Genomic DNA, 14,890 nt, shown 5'->3' on the forward strand with positions numbered 1-14,890 from the left:
GCAATTCTCATATTAAAGCTTCTAAAACACAAAGTATATATTATTGTACATTTGGGCTAAATCCCATTTTAGTCTAATCAAGTGATATGGCTCTATAGTTTTGATGTAATGGCGCGGATTTCAGCTATTTCCAGCGTCATGTAGTCCTCCAATCCAACCTTAAGAACATTTAGTGTTTGCACTGTAGCTGGTTTGCCCGCCTCCGATTTTTTTTTTTTTTATCTCTAGCCTCTGTTTATAAACATGGAAAGAACAAGATGGACTAAAACCCGGAGAATGGATCAGTGAAGGGGCAAGAGCACATGAACTTAAGGGGAAAAGTGTCCACTCGAGGGCGCTGTTAGAGCAAAAAAAAAGAGGCTATTTTACTTCAGTGCTTCATACAGATATACATTTCTTAAGGTAAAGCTTTTTTTTGTTTGTTTTAACATTTGGTAATTAATGCTCTTACACAACAGCAGAAAGCACTCTTGTGTCTTTATCCCACTCAGGTCGTCCCCATGATCTAAGAGCCTGAGTGGTTAAGAAATGGGCCTGACATTTTAAACTTCTCTTCATTGGCTCCCTTTAAACCTAGAAATCAGGTTAAAATCCACCACATGCCTGTCATTAACCTTTTTCTCCATTTTCCTCCAGAGTTTTAATTGTTTTTTCCTATTTCTTGTTTGTGGTCTCTCTGTGCCCCCGACCAGGCCCCGCCCTGAGCCTTGTTCTGCTCGCTGTGTCTTCCAGGTCAAAAGAAATTTGTCCTCCACATCATCACCAAACCTTTCACTAAAGCAATTATGGGGTCTCTCTCTGGTACTGTAGGGCATTCACTTTAGGTCATATAATACCTTGAGTTGACTGTTGTTGGAAACTACATAAAATTGAATTTTAACATTTATTTTCCTAATGTGAGCAGCAAAGTGACTACATTCAGAGTTATCTGCAGCGCATAAAAATGACAGGACAGAGTAGAAGAATCTGGACATTCTTTATTGATTTTCAAAGATCAGTAAAATGGTTCATCTGTCACTCAGTTAAGAAAAAAGATGCAGAGGTACACTCTTGTACTGTTTTGGTAAAAAACTAGCATTTGCTTCTGTACACAAAAGGTTTGTAACGAGCACAATTAAGAAGAGAATCTTTCATTATCATTTTTATTTTTAGCAGGAAGGTTAAGAACGTGGCACCAGCTTCAGTTTGATTGGTCGTTTTGGTTGTAGCAGACCCTGGATGTCCAACTCAAAGGGGATCTGCAAGGAAGTGACATGTAAAATAAATGACAAATACACACAAAACGCTGCCTTCTTATTTCAGATCTCCAAACAACTTGAGGTGGAAAGCTGATGGAAAACGTAGAAATGCGTAAAATCCAATTGTTTTATGAAAGTGCTGTGCCAGTTCATGGCTTTTTATCTTTGGACTGATGTACACTGTGGATGCATCGTCCACATCACTATTAAACTAGCAGTGAATAATTTTGGGACAGGGCTCTTCATACAGCATAAAAAAGGCAATGGCAGTTAGAGAAGATGATCTGGGCTCTCACCTCGGTCTCCTTACACACAGAGAAGCTGTACCTCTGGAGGATCTCCACTATTGCAAGTTTCATCACAACCAGAGCAAATCGCATCCCAATGCAGTTCCTCGGGCCTGCTCCAAAAGGCATGTAGCTGTACGGATCAATTGTCTCCTTGTTTTCCTTGCTGAACCTGAGAACACACACACACACACACACACACACACACACACACACACACACACACACACACACACACACACACACACACACACACACACACACACACACACACACACACAGTATATTAACAACAGAAACTGGGATATATCCCACAGAGCTTCATTCTGCTTTGTCACATCAGACACCTTTCCGTACCTCTCAGGTTTGAATTTCTCTGGTTCAGGCCAAATCTCGGGGTCCCGGTGCATCGGCCAGGTGGGTACCACGACAACCATACCTTTTGGAATCACAAAGCCATTTATCTCCACACTGGCCTTGGCCACACGCTCCAAACGTGAAGCAATGGGGAACAATCGGAGAGACTCATTGATGACACAGTCGAGATACTCCATCTGCATTAGTTCCTGGTACTGGATGGGAGCCTGAACACAAGCACATAAACATGTCTTTCTGAGCCACTTCTTGATATCACCCACAAACTGGACTTTTGTGGAGTAGGGGTGGGTTTCAATTGTCGCTTTTCCGATTAAAATCCATTTTAGCTTGAATAACGGGATACTGATTCATTATGTCCTGAATAGATTTTAAATATACATGTACTTCGCCAGAATCACCAGAATCTCATGTTAATGTTTTCATTTCAACAACCACCAAACAGCTAAAACAGTAAATGAGAGCAGATAAACGGATTCGACACAAAGACGTAAACAGAAAGCGTGGATCCGAGTCATCAGAGTCTGTGAGATGTCGGCTTTCTCACCCGACAGCAGGTACATGGACACGCGGTCAGGGCTGAAAGAGTCTGAAGCTGCAGGTTTTGTCACTTTCCAACCAAAATTCACTGAACCAGCAGCAAAAGAAGATCAAAACTAGCTTCGCATTAGATAAATATCCTCATTATTCCCTCTTACCTTTGCTGTTTTGCTTCCACCACGATAAAAATCCCACTTCCTGCAAAGCTCTCTCTTTCAGTGTATTTCAAGAACAGTTTACCATCTCAAATCTCTGTTTTCTGCATTATTCACTTGCTTACCCACCAGTCTACCGTTGTTTACAGCGCTGTTAGTCGCAGTTTTTTTAAATGACTTCTGACAAGAAAGTCTAATTTCTGCTGTTAATTCCCAAGAAATATGAAACCTTTAAAAATGATACAACAATCATTGCAAAACGCCTACCTGTGTCTCAAATAACACCTAACTTTGCACTGCTTCACTTCCGCAGCATCAGGTAATGTTCATATGTTGATTCAAGGTTTTCTTCAGTTTATGATCTACTGCAGAATATTTTTAAGGCTATCTGCTATAAAAAGCCAGGCCAGGAAAATCTACTTCATGTTTTTCTGTGTTTTATCTTTGACACAAAGGCATCTGCTGTGATGCTCACACCTCTGATGAAGTGTCACAAGTGCCAGTACTGATAAATGATCAGAGTTATAATATTTCTGACTGTCTGACGCAAAATTTACCCCCATTCAAATCGAATCAAATCGTGGATCGAATCAAATCGGAACCTTGTGAACCGAAATTGAATCTATTATAGAAATCAGTGACGACACCCAACCCTATTGTGGAGTTCTTCTGCCCTCTAGTGGTACAATTTAAAAACAGCTGTTTGGATTTCTGGTTGAGAGACAGTCTGTATGCACTATTGCAATGTAGTAATTAATCCAAGAAAATACACGAAATAAGGTCAAAGGAAATTAAATTAAAACAGCCTTGAAAAGAAATTAAAGAAAAAAACATAAAACTTCTTATAGGTAAATTTTGAGGTTTATTATGAACTTGATCATTATGCATTCAGAGGGCCCGGTGGTGCCAGTGTCCGGCAGCCTCGCCTCTGTCAGTGCGCCCCAGGGCAGCTGTGGCTACATGTAGCTTGCCATCACCAGTGTGTGAATGTGTGTGTGAATGGGTGAATGACTGAATGCAGTGTAAAGCGCTTTGGAGTCCTTAGGGACTAAGTAAAGCGCTATACAAATGCAGGCCATTTACCATTGTTAAAAGCTGACTTCTTCTTCTGTGAACTTTTTATGTTGTTTGCAAAGGAAGCTTGTGTTTATTGTGTCTTTGTGAAATGATTTTAACACCACTTTGCAGCCCTCCTTGGCTATCACAGCTCCCTGAGACAGCTGGATTAGCCCCCATCACCCCACGACCTTAAACTGGATAGAAGGAAATGGATGGATTTTCGTGTATAAATCAGGATGTGTGTTTGCATTAAAAGGGAGATGAGTCAAGCCTAAATCTGGAGTAAGGTGGGATCTCATCAAAGAAAGGTTTTTCTCACTTTAAGACTGCTATTCAGTTCCAGATGTTTTCACTTCTCACGTACCTTGTTAGGGAAGGTTGCATCCACCTCCTCCTGCAGCTTTTTCATCACCTGAGGGTTTGTTGCCAAATTGTAAGACAAGAAAGTGAGAGAGCTGCTGGTCGTTTCATAGCCAGCAAAGAGGAAAATCATTGCTTGGGAAAGGATCTCATGATCTGTCAGACCTGAGGAGGTAGGAGGGATATACACGTTAGAACAGCTTTAAGCTGGTTTTTCCATGTGTGGAGACGTGTGTCCGTGTATCACCTTTATCCTGTTTGGAATCATTATTTTGCTGAGAGTCGATCATTAGCTGGAGGAAGTCCACTCGAGTCTGGAAGTCAACAAACACAGTCTGAGAACAGCTGTGATTTTATGTCAGAACAGGTTATTGGTACAAACACGAACTCACAGCTGTACCTTTTGTTTGCTGGTCTCTCGATCAATCTTGATCTTCTGTAGTGCAGCGTAAAAGAAGTCTGTCACAGATGCAGGGAAAAAGGAAAACTCAAATTTTTCCAATATGGGACCCATGAAAGGAAAGAAGGCTGAAATTAAACAAACAAGAGGACATTTATTAATGGAAGATGAAGGACAGCAGCTGCATTGATGATCTTGCATGAGCTGCAGTTATAAAAATGTAATGAATACTTTACCAACAGTGAGGAAGATGGGGTTGAAAAAGTCAAATTTCAGCATCTTTTTGATGTTCGTGACAAAAGGATCTGAGGGGTTGTTGAGAGAGTCGATGTCCACACTGAAGGCGGTGCTGGTTACCACATCCATACTGTAGGGTCCGAAAAACCTGCAAAACCACACAAACACATCAAACATGACCTTTATTATTGCAGACTTAGAAGAGATGAATCTGCGTTTTTTCTGATGTATTTAAATGAAAACAGTATGAGAGTTCTCACTCTTTCAGCTCTAGAGGTTCATCTTTATCTGCTTTCTTTTTCATGCTGCTGATCAGGACGGCTGAATGCTGCTTCATGATGTCAAACATCTGAGGCACAAACAGACAAAAAACAAAAAAGTCAACCCTGAATGCAATTTCAGCAGCACAGAGGTAACACTGTTTTTCTACATCTACATTCGGACTGAACAAAATCCTAAAGAAGGGAGCATTCATGTTAATAGATGTCTTTTTTGGCATTGTATTGTTTTCAGGGCAGAGAGGGACGTACCTCTTTCAATCTCCCAGAGGTGAAGGAGGGAGAAAGGACGCTGCGGATCCTCCTCCACTGATCATCCTCTGCAATGGACACAGCATCATACAGCGGCCCATTCAGACGGAAATTCTGCAATAACATTCAAAGCAGCTTGTGATGAGGACAGACGGTCAGATTTTTTTTTTAAAAAGAGACTGATTGAGTCGTATAATGTCCTTACTAACCCTGCGGTTTGTGAAGAAAGAGTAACACTCCTTTATCAGGATAGTTTTTACCATGGCGGGATCAGTGATACACAACACGGGCTGACGGCCATCAAAAATGCTGTACAAACAGTGAGGGGGGATTAATAAAACAATAATTAATATGTTCATTTTTCATGTTCACACACACACACACACACACACACACACACACACACACACACACACACACACACACACACACACACAGGCACCTGTAAAACTGAAGCACAGATAATAACCATATTCTATATGCATTCAGAGTCACACAAACACACACTGTAGAAAACACTACTTACCCCCACATTTTCCCATATTTCTTATAACTTTCTTCATCAAAGTTAAAAAATCCCTGGAAACAAGAGCGATACAAAAGATCTAATTATTAAACACATCATGAGCTGTTTATGACGTAGAACACTGAACAACACCAGATCACACAAAGATCAAGTGTGTAGTGTTGGCTACACGGGGGCAGTACGTGACCATAGGTCACAGTGAAAGTTAAAGAAGGTGGGGCTTATCAAATGGACTTCAACTACACCAGAGAACGATGATAACACAATTAAAAAATGTGTGTCATCTTTCAATTAGTCTACAAATCATAGAAAATAGTACTTGGATCATTATGCAAATATGACCCAGGTCAAGCTATTACCAAGACTTTGGAAAATGTAGATAAACTGAAAGAGCAACGAAGTCTGGTTCACTGATCTAACACTGTGCACACAGGCAGCGTTCAAAGTGACGTGTGGATCTGAGACATTAATATAGGGATCATACATTTGAAACAGTCCACAGTGGATACAGTATATGCAGTATATACAGTATATACAGTATATACAGTGTAAGTGTTATTGCCCACCTTTCTATATTTCAACATGGTGCCAAAAAATGGGATAGGTGAGGGCCCAGGGACTCCCAGTCTCTTAAATGTCCCATATGTCCAGCAGGAATACCTGTGAAAAACATGGAACAGGTGTAAGAGAATAAAAGAAGAACAAAAAGTGGAAATAGCTGAACACATCCAGTAATCTTTAAAACTTACACAAACAGCAGCGTGATGAGGGCAGCCAGCAGGGTCCACGTCTCTGCGGACAAGAAGAAGAAGTACGCCATGTCTGCCAAGTTTCTCTCTTCTCTTCTTCTGTTTTTTCTCTTCTCTCAGTGGTAACACAAGCGTCCTGACCAGAGCCTTTTATATTGTGCTGCACACACATGTTGCATGAGAAAGGGAAGTGTGTGTGAGTTTAACCAATAGCAGCAGAGAGCGTCAAGTGAATAATTAACAGAGAGAAAGACTGAGGAGCATTTACTGCGTCATAATCACGAGTAGTAGCTCTGCTGTTTGTGACCCTGCAGTTTTCAGCCCTTCATTTTTGTGCTTTATGAGTTTAAAACAAACAAAAGAAGCACAACAATGCAATAAAAACAGCTGTGATTAGCATAAAGGTTTTGTTGTTTGAACTTTAATCTTATTGTATTTGGTATTTGAATGTTACAGAGCAGTCACAGTCAAGTCATTACGAACATTTTTTGGTCAAATTGTTTTATATAAACAGCTTTAAGCTTATACTGTACTCACAGAAAAAAAAACATGTCCAGGCATGTACTCACATCTGTGGGTGAAAGTTCTTTTCCTGTTTTCCTTCAGCCTGGAAAGAGGAAAGAGGCTGGTTTATGTAACAGGACTCCTCTCTGAGATCAGATTACTTTAATGCAGCCGAGCAAGAGGGAGCCATGGGTTTTGTTCTTTTCTTCTCTTTGCAAACATGGATACTGCTGATCACAGTTATCTGCATATTTGTTATGTGAGTTAATGTTTACAGTAAAACAGTTTAAATTTAAGCTGGCAACAGCTGAATTGGTCAAGACAAGCAAGTTAACAGTAAACAGTGTTTGAGTGAACCTGTGCACCTTCATGCTTTAACCCCTTTGATGTTCTTTCTAGGTACGGCCACTGGACCTTTGGTATATTTGAGAAGATGGGGATCCCGGGTCCAAAGCCAGTCATGTACTGGGGAACAATAGCCAGGCACAACCGTGTATGTAAATCCTTGTGATTGCTATTTGTAAAGATCGAATGATTTGTACCAAGTTCAGAAGGATACAGTGAATAATGTATAACATATCTTGGTGATAAATATGCATTTCCTGTTAACAGGTTCACTACTTAGATGACTACGAATGTGCTCAAAAGTATGGGAGGATATGGGGGTGAGTTTGTAAAACTGTCCATATAAGAGCTTGTGCGTGTTTTTAATTTATTTCTTTGTTTTTGTCAGCACAACTGGAGCCAAAGTTCCTTCAGCAATTAAAAATATTTTCCACTACAAATACCTCCCAAAATGCAGATGTGTTCTGTGTAAATGTTCAGTGTGTATGAGTTCAGGAAACCCATGCTGGCTGTGATGGATCCTGATATGCTGAAAACCATCCTGGTGAAGGAGTGCTTCACCTACTTTACCAACCGCAGGGTGAGAACACGAACATGAAATGAACACTGACTGAAACAAAACACCCAACAGTCTGTTATAGTAAAACTTTGTGGTAACTAGTAACCCTGGGATATGATTGTTTTTTGATTTTTCCAATAAAACGATCAAAACAATCAAAATGATCAAATCATCCTGCTGGAAATACAAAATTTCAAGAAATGTTTTCGCGAGTTCCCTCAGTAACAACAGAAGCTGAAAACACTGAAAACTGTGAAAATCCTCTGCTCACATAATTTCCATCCATGTTTCAGATAAACTCTATTCATGATTATGATAAATACCACTGCACTTGAATATGACATACAGTCAAGCTTTGCTCTTTCGTACCTTTTATCGCTGGAAAAAAGTGTGATATTCGACCCAAAGGTGGTTGAAACATGCTAATGTTAGCATGTGTACATACAGCATACAACAGTAACATATCAAGCACGCTCACTTTCTGCTCTGATATGGCTCTTTAGCTTTTAAAATTATATAATAACACTTTTAACATAGCACATGTTCAAAGATGTAACAACTTACACTATCAGTCAAAAGTTTGGACACACCTTCTCATTTAATGTATTTTTATTTTTACTACTTCCTACATTGTAGATACAAACTGAAGAAATCAGATATATGAAGAAAGATATATGGAGTTATGTAGCAAAGTCTTATATTTTAGATTCCTTAAAGTTGCCACCCTTTGCTTTGTGACAGCGCTGCAAATCCTTGGCCTTGTTTCAATGAGCTTCATGATGTGATCACCTGAAAAGGTTTTCACTTCACAGGTGTCCCCTGTCAGCATTCATTTGTGGAAATTCTTGCCTTCTTAATGGGGTTGGGACCATCAGTTGTGTCAGGTTGGTACACAGTTGACATCCCTATTTGACAACTGTTAGAATTCCTATTATAGGAAGAACCAATCAGCTAAGTAAAGAGAAACGACAGTCCATCATTACTTTAAAAACTGAAGGTAAATCGAGAACATTGCTAAAACTTTGAATATTAATGTTTCCAAGTGCAGTCGCAAAAACCATCAAGAACTACGACGAAACTGGCTCACATGAGGACCTCCCCAGGAAAGGAAGACCAAATGGTAAATGGCCTGTATTTGTATATTGCTTTTACTAGTCGCTAAGGACCCCAAAGCGCTTTACACATCCAGTCATCCACCCATTCACACACTGGTGACGGCAAGCTACATTGTAGCTACAGCCGCCCTGGGGCGCACTGACAGAGGCGAGGCTGCCGGACACTGGCGCCACCGGGCCCTCTGACTACCACCAGTAGGCAACGGGTGAAGTGTCTCGCCCAAGGACGCAACAACCGAGACTGTCCAAGCTGGGGCTTGAACCGGCAACCTTCCAATTACAAGGCGAACTCCCAACTCTTGAGCCACAATCGCCCCCAAGAGTCACCTCTACTGCTGAAGATAAAATCATCTGAGTCACCAGCCTCAGAAATTGCAAGTTAACAGCACCTCAGATTAGAGCCCAGATAAATGCCACAAAGAGTTTCAGTAGCAGACACATCTCTACATCAACTGTTCAGAGGAGACTGTGTGAATCAGGTCTTTATGATCAAATAGCTGCTAAGAAGCCACGACTAAGGAAAAGCAACAAACACAAGAGATTTGTTTGGGCCAAGAATAACAAGGACATTAGACCAGTGGAAATCTGTGCTTTGGTCTGATGAGTCCAAATCTGAAATCTTTGGTTCTTTGTGTGACACAGAAAATGTGAACACGTGGTCTCTACATGCAAGATTCCCAGCGTGAAGCATGGAGGAGGTGGTGTGATGGTACTGGTGCTTTGCTGGTAACACTCTTGGGGATTCATTCAAAATTGAAGGCACACTGAACCAGCATGACTACCACAGCATCCTGCAACAACACGCCCTCCCATCTGGTTTGCGTTTAATCGGACCATCATTTATTTTTCAACAGGACAATGACCCCAAACACACCTCCAGGCTGTGTAAGGGCTGTTTGACCAAGAAGGAGAGCGATGGCCTGGCTTCCACAGTCACCTGACCCAAACCCAGTCGAGATGGTTTGGGATGAGATGGACCTCAGAGTGAAGGCAAAAGAGCCAACAGGTGCTCAGCATCTCTGGGAACAAGACTGTTGGAAAACCATTTCAGGTGACGACCTCATGAAGCTCATCGAGAGAATGCCAAGAGTGTGCAAAGCAGTAATCAAAGCAAAGGTCGGCTACTTTGAAGAATCTAAAATATAAAACATATTTTGAGGGTTTTTTTGTTTACTATATGATTCCATACATGTTCACTCATAGTTTTGATTTGCATCTGCGAATCCTTTGCCTTATCATTGTACAAGTATTTACAGCTGTTTGCCAAACACGTGCAAACATATAACCACGACTTAAAACCACTATCTCTCTAGAACTTTCGTCTGAACGGAGATCTCTATGACGCAGTGTCTCTGGCTGAGGATGATCAGTGGAGACGGATTCGTAACATCCTCTCTCCCTCCTTCACCTCTGGCCATCTAAAAGAAGTAGGTGGAGACATATGGAGGTTACAAAAAAGTATTATTTGTCTTCACCATTGTTTCACTTGCGTTCTTTTCCTCTGTTCAAGATGTTTAGCATCATGAAGCATCATTCGCACAAACTGACAGACAGCCTGCAGTCCAAGGCGCACAATGATGAGGTCATTATTGTGAAAGAGTGAGTGATACCATCCAAGCTACGTTTGTAAAGCATTAAACCTCAGATTTTCCCCCAAGATGAAAAATAAATGTGTTAGCTAAAGGAACTTGTGGGCTGATTTTGCAGCTGTGTGGAGCAAACAGTTGAAGGCCTTGAATGTGCCACTGCTGAGTACAATGTGTGCATTCCAGCTTCTTTGGATCCTACAGCATTGACGTGATGGCAAGCTGTATATTCAGTGTGGATTTTGACTCAATCAAGAACCCTTCAAATCCCTTCATCACCCACGCAAACCAGATGTTTAAATTTTCCATTCTTCTTTATATTTTTCAAGGTACTGCCTCTGTTTTGTTTTGGGTTTTTTTGTCTTATTATTAACAGATTTATTTGGTAACCAAACGTTTTGACCCATTTTTTCTTTCTCAGCATGCTTTCCAATTTTTCTTCCTCTCCTGGAGTGCCTGGGTGTCTCCTTGTTCCCCAAGTCTTCTACCGCTTTCTTAAAGTCAGTTGCGGAGAAGGTCAAAGCCGAACGCATCAGCTCGTCCCAGGTTTGGACAAACACAAGCTCGGTATCGTCATAAATATAGTCTTGTTTCGCAGCTCATTGAATGCTTAGCTACAATGAAACTTGCAGAAATCCAGTTGAGAAACCACTAACAGATGACTGAAACAATCTCACCTCATGACCTGTTTACATGTTTTAGTCACATCGTGTGACCTTGATTGTTAAATAGAAATATCCAAATATGCCTACCAAATCTCCTGTGATCTCAACATGGTGTGCCACACATGCCTCACATATAAAAAGATCACCAGAAGATGCGAGGTTTCAAATTTCCTAAAGAGAATTATTGGCGCCAATTCTTAAACTCATATTCCCTGATTTTAGTTTTATGGTAAATCATTTTTATGTGTGTGTGTTTGAGGTTCACCTTCACATGCGGGCATTGTTTCAAGTGCTTGTTCAGATATGATGTAAAAGTCATTTAATCAGATGTGTTTTCGTATGACCTGTTTTAGGCTTCAGATGATATGCTTCAGCATTTGATCAAGTGTCAGACAGCCAGTGAAAATGACAAAGAAAAGAAGCATAAGGGTAAAAACATCACTACACATAGAGTCCCTGTGGTCACATCTATGCACATCAGATGTCTCATGCCCTCTTCTGTTGTTCCTAACAGGTCTTACTGAACACGAGATAATTTCCCAAGTGACCATGTTTGTGTTTGCTGGCTACGAGACGAGTGCCATCGCTCTTGTTTTTTTAGCGTACAGTTTGGCACGAAATCCTGAAATCATGAAACGCCTTCAAAGTGAAATAGACTCCACTTTCCCAAACAAGGTAGAATCAAAGTTTCTGATTATGGAGTTGTTTTCTTAATATTATTTGATGAAAACATTAAATCAGAGCTGTCTTTAACCAAAATTGTGATTTGTAACAACCTTATAGGGTCCAGTTGAGTATGAAGCTCTGATGCAGATGGAGTACCTGGACAGTGTGGTCAGTGAGTGTCTGAGGTAATGAGCTTTTACTTGTGCTTGCTGAAAGAATATACACTATGAGACCGCGTGGTGACAAAGAGAGAGCGTAGGAGCGTACCACAGCCAATAGGACCTGAGTTACAGGCTGTGTAAATGTGTGATCTAAGACAGTCCAGCACATACTTGCAGGTTGTGAGAGGGCATGCAAGCTGGGACATTGCACATGGATTGCACAAACACCAGCATACAAGAATAATTTAAAAAAAAATTGCCACCTAGTGAAAAAACATATACTCATACCACATCAATCCAAATGCCAGTAGGAGTGCTTGTGATTGCATGCTTAGTGAAATACAGACATTTAAAAAGTATTCCCATTTTGTCAACAGGCTGTACCCCTCAATTCCACGTCTGGAACGAGTGGCTAAAGAAACTGTAAAAATCAGTGAAATCACAATCCCAAAGGGCATGCTTGTTATGGTTCCAGTCTACGCTCTGCACCGTGACCCGGAGCTGTGGCCAGAGCCAGAGGAGTTCAAACCTGACAGGTAGTTAGCAAATTAGCAAGTTAGCAATTTATCTTATCGTTCTGAAGATAAATAGCAACAATTCTGCAAAGCTACTTATCATTTACTTAAGTCATGCCAACAAGGAATTTCCAAGTACAGCCTTTCTCACTACTGGGGATTCTGAGGGATGTTGAGGGTTGTTTACTCATGCAGTCATTCACTGCCAAGATTAACCCTGTAAAACTTAAAACAACTAAATAATCCATAGAAAGTTACGTTTCAAACAATTCAGTTTTTATTGAACCTTCTAAACTAATGTATTAATTCATAAATAACAGTTTGCACATTTGTTCCATAGTTTAATATCATTTTTGCTACATCTGGCATTTTTATGCAATTTCTTTCTCACAGTAGGCCTGTGTCAGGTTACTGAGGAAAAAAGAAATCACACACAAAAACATGATATGCTTGGCATTACAACATTAAGCATATTTTCTTTTGTAAATATCTTTGTATTATATTTTAAAGGACATGTTATTAGGGCAGCATTTAAACACTTCTGTTATATGATTCTATTAATCAATTTAAAGCAGTCATAGCAGGCAGAAAAAATCATATAAATTGTGGGTATTTGACATATTTTTTCAATTTGTTTTACAGATTTAGTAAAGAAAACAAGCAGAACATCAACCCGTATACTTACCTTCCATTTGGGGCTGGGCCAAGGAGCTGCATGGGGACGCGATTTGCTCTGATGATGGTTAAACTGGCCATGGTGGAAGTTTTGCAGAACTTCAGCTTCTCAGTCTGCAAAGAAACAGAGGTGACTGTGTGTAAATTGCAAACTTAGCTTGACATAATTTCCTTCGTGCAATAAGAAAACAACATTTGCTGTCAAAAACTGATGTTTCTGATTTAGTGAATTTGTTCGGTCCTCAGATCCCCTTAGAGATGGATGTTGCAGGCTTTGTCTCTCCGGTTCGACCAATCAAACTAAAGCTGAAGATGCGTTCCATCAGCTCAGCAAATGTGGATCCATGTAACTAGAAAGCGCTCAGAGATTAAAATGCAAGAAAAACTCTGGGTATGAAAATACCAATTTAATATATTTTATTAATGATCATCTACTCATTTCTTGTCAGTTGGTTAGCATTTAAAAAAGCAGTGAATAATCACTAATCACTGACATGTCACATCATTAAGAAGTAATGACACAGAGTGCCTCACTAACATACAGAAAAAGGTGGAAGATTTACATAAATATTTGGAAAGAGACAACTTTTTAAAATAATTTTGTTTCTGTACATTACCATGATACATTTTAAACGAAACAACTGAGATGCAGTTGAAGGGCAGACTTTCACCTTTAATTCAGTGGGTTGAACAAAAAGATTGTGTAAAAGTGTGAGGAACTAAAGTATACTTTAACACAATCCAATCATGTCAGGAGCTCAAAAGTAATTGGACTAATTAAATAAGTGAAAATACAATGTTCATTTCTAATACTTGGTTGAAAACTCTTTGCTGGTAATGACAGCCTGAAGTCTTGAACTCTGATGCTGGGTTTCCTCTTTTTTAATGCACCACCAGGCCTTTACTGCAGCGGCTTTCGGCTGCTGTTTATTTGGTAGACTTGGATATCTCCCTGGAGAGTGTTGTTCACTTGCTGGTTGTTTTCAAGGGGTTTCTCTAGGAAATGATTCTGCGATTATCCACCACTGTTGGCTTCCGTTGATGTCCAGGTCTTTTGGTATTGCTGAGTTCATCAGTGCTTCCTTTGTTTCTCAGGATGTACCAAAGTGCAGATTTTGCCATTTCCAATATTGTAGGATTTGTCAGCTTCACAGCTTAAGGATGGCTTGTTTCACTTGCACGGAGAGCTCCTTTGACCTCATGTTGTCTCTTCACAGCAAAATCTTCCAAATGCAAGCAACACACCTCAAATCAACTCCAGACCTTTTATTTGTTTGATTGATAATGACACCACGAAGGAATTGCCCACACCTGCTCATTAAATAGCCTTTGAGTCAATTGTCCAAAACAAACAAAATCACAGATCTATAATGAAAGGGTCATGGATGAAGGCTTAATTTAAAGGCTTTAATATTACACATGTTAAATTACTCTTTCATTGGAAAAGTGATACATAAACATATTTGGGAGACAGCATCTCTTAACTGTGAGAGCTCTAAAAAAAAGCCGAGAGAGTGGGAGGAAGAGAGTGGGTGTGGATGCTGCTTATCTTCCTGGAGGAGCATTTTTCATTTGTTTTATTCTTATTAACCCTGCTGTTCATTAATAAACTATTCTTGCAACAGACACAGCTCATCCTCCGT

General features: G+C 40.2%; 2 protein-coding genes across 2 annotated transcripts; one reads left to right on the plus strand and one right to left on the minus strand.

The window, feature by feature from the left end:
- Window positions 1-960: 960 nt before the first annotated feature.
- On the minus strand, window positions 961-7,138 carry LOC101471241 (cytochrome P450 3A30). Its single transcript, XM_014410862.4, has 14 exons — window positions 7,026-7,138; window positions 6,457-6,616; window positions 6,274-6,367; window positions 5,708-5,760; window positions 5,391-5,490; window positions 5,182-5,295; window positions 4,912-5,000; window positions 4,651-4,799; window positions 4,415-4,542; window positions 4,262-4,328; window positions 4,019-4,179; window positions 1,883-2,109; window positions 1,535-1,697; window positions 961-1,238 (listed from the first exon to the last, which is right to left on the minus strand). The coding sequence occupies exons 2-14, from the start codon at window positions 6,525-6,527 to the stop codon at window positions 1,161-1,163; spliced, it is 1,494 nt and encodes a 497-aa protein (XP_014266348.2). The 5' UTR covers window positions 6,528-6,616; window positions 7,026-7,138; the 3' UTR covers window positions 961-1,160.
- On the plus strand, window positions 7,070-14,873 carry LOC101471528 (cytochrome P450 3A30). Its single transcript, XM_004568326.5, has 14 exons — window positions 7,070-7,219; window positions 7,360-7,453; window positions 7,573-7,625; window positions 7,786-7,885; window positions 10,293-10,406; window positions 10,490-10,578; window positions 10,752-10,894; window positions 10,987-11,111; window positions 11,584-11,659; window positions 11,745-11,905; window positions 12,014-12,081; window positions 12,435-12,593; window positions 13,215-13,377; window positions 13,494-14,873. Exons 1-14 carry the CDS (start codon window positions 7,149-7,151, stop codon window positions 13,599-13,601), a joined length of 1,524 nt encoding a protein of 507 aa, XP_004568383.1. The 5' UTR covers window positions 7,070-7,148; the 3' UTR covers window positions 13,602-14,873.
- The last annotated feature ends 17 nt before the right edge of the window (window positions 14,874-14,890 follow it).

This window comes from Maylandia zebra, linkage group LG6 (assembly GCF_041146795.1).
Source record: "Maylandia zebra isolate NMK-2024a linkage group LG6, Mzebra_GT3a, whole genome shotgun sequence".
Classification (NCBI taxonomy): Eukaryota; Metazoa; Chordata; class Actinopteri; order Cichliformes; family Cichlidae; genus Maylandia; species Maylandia zebra.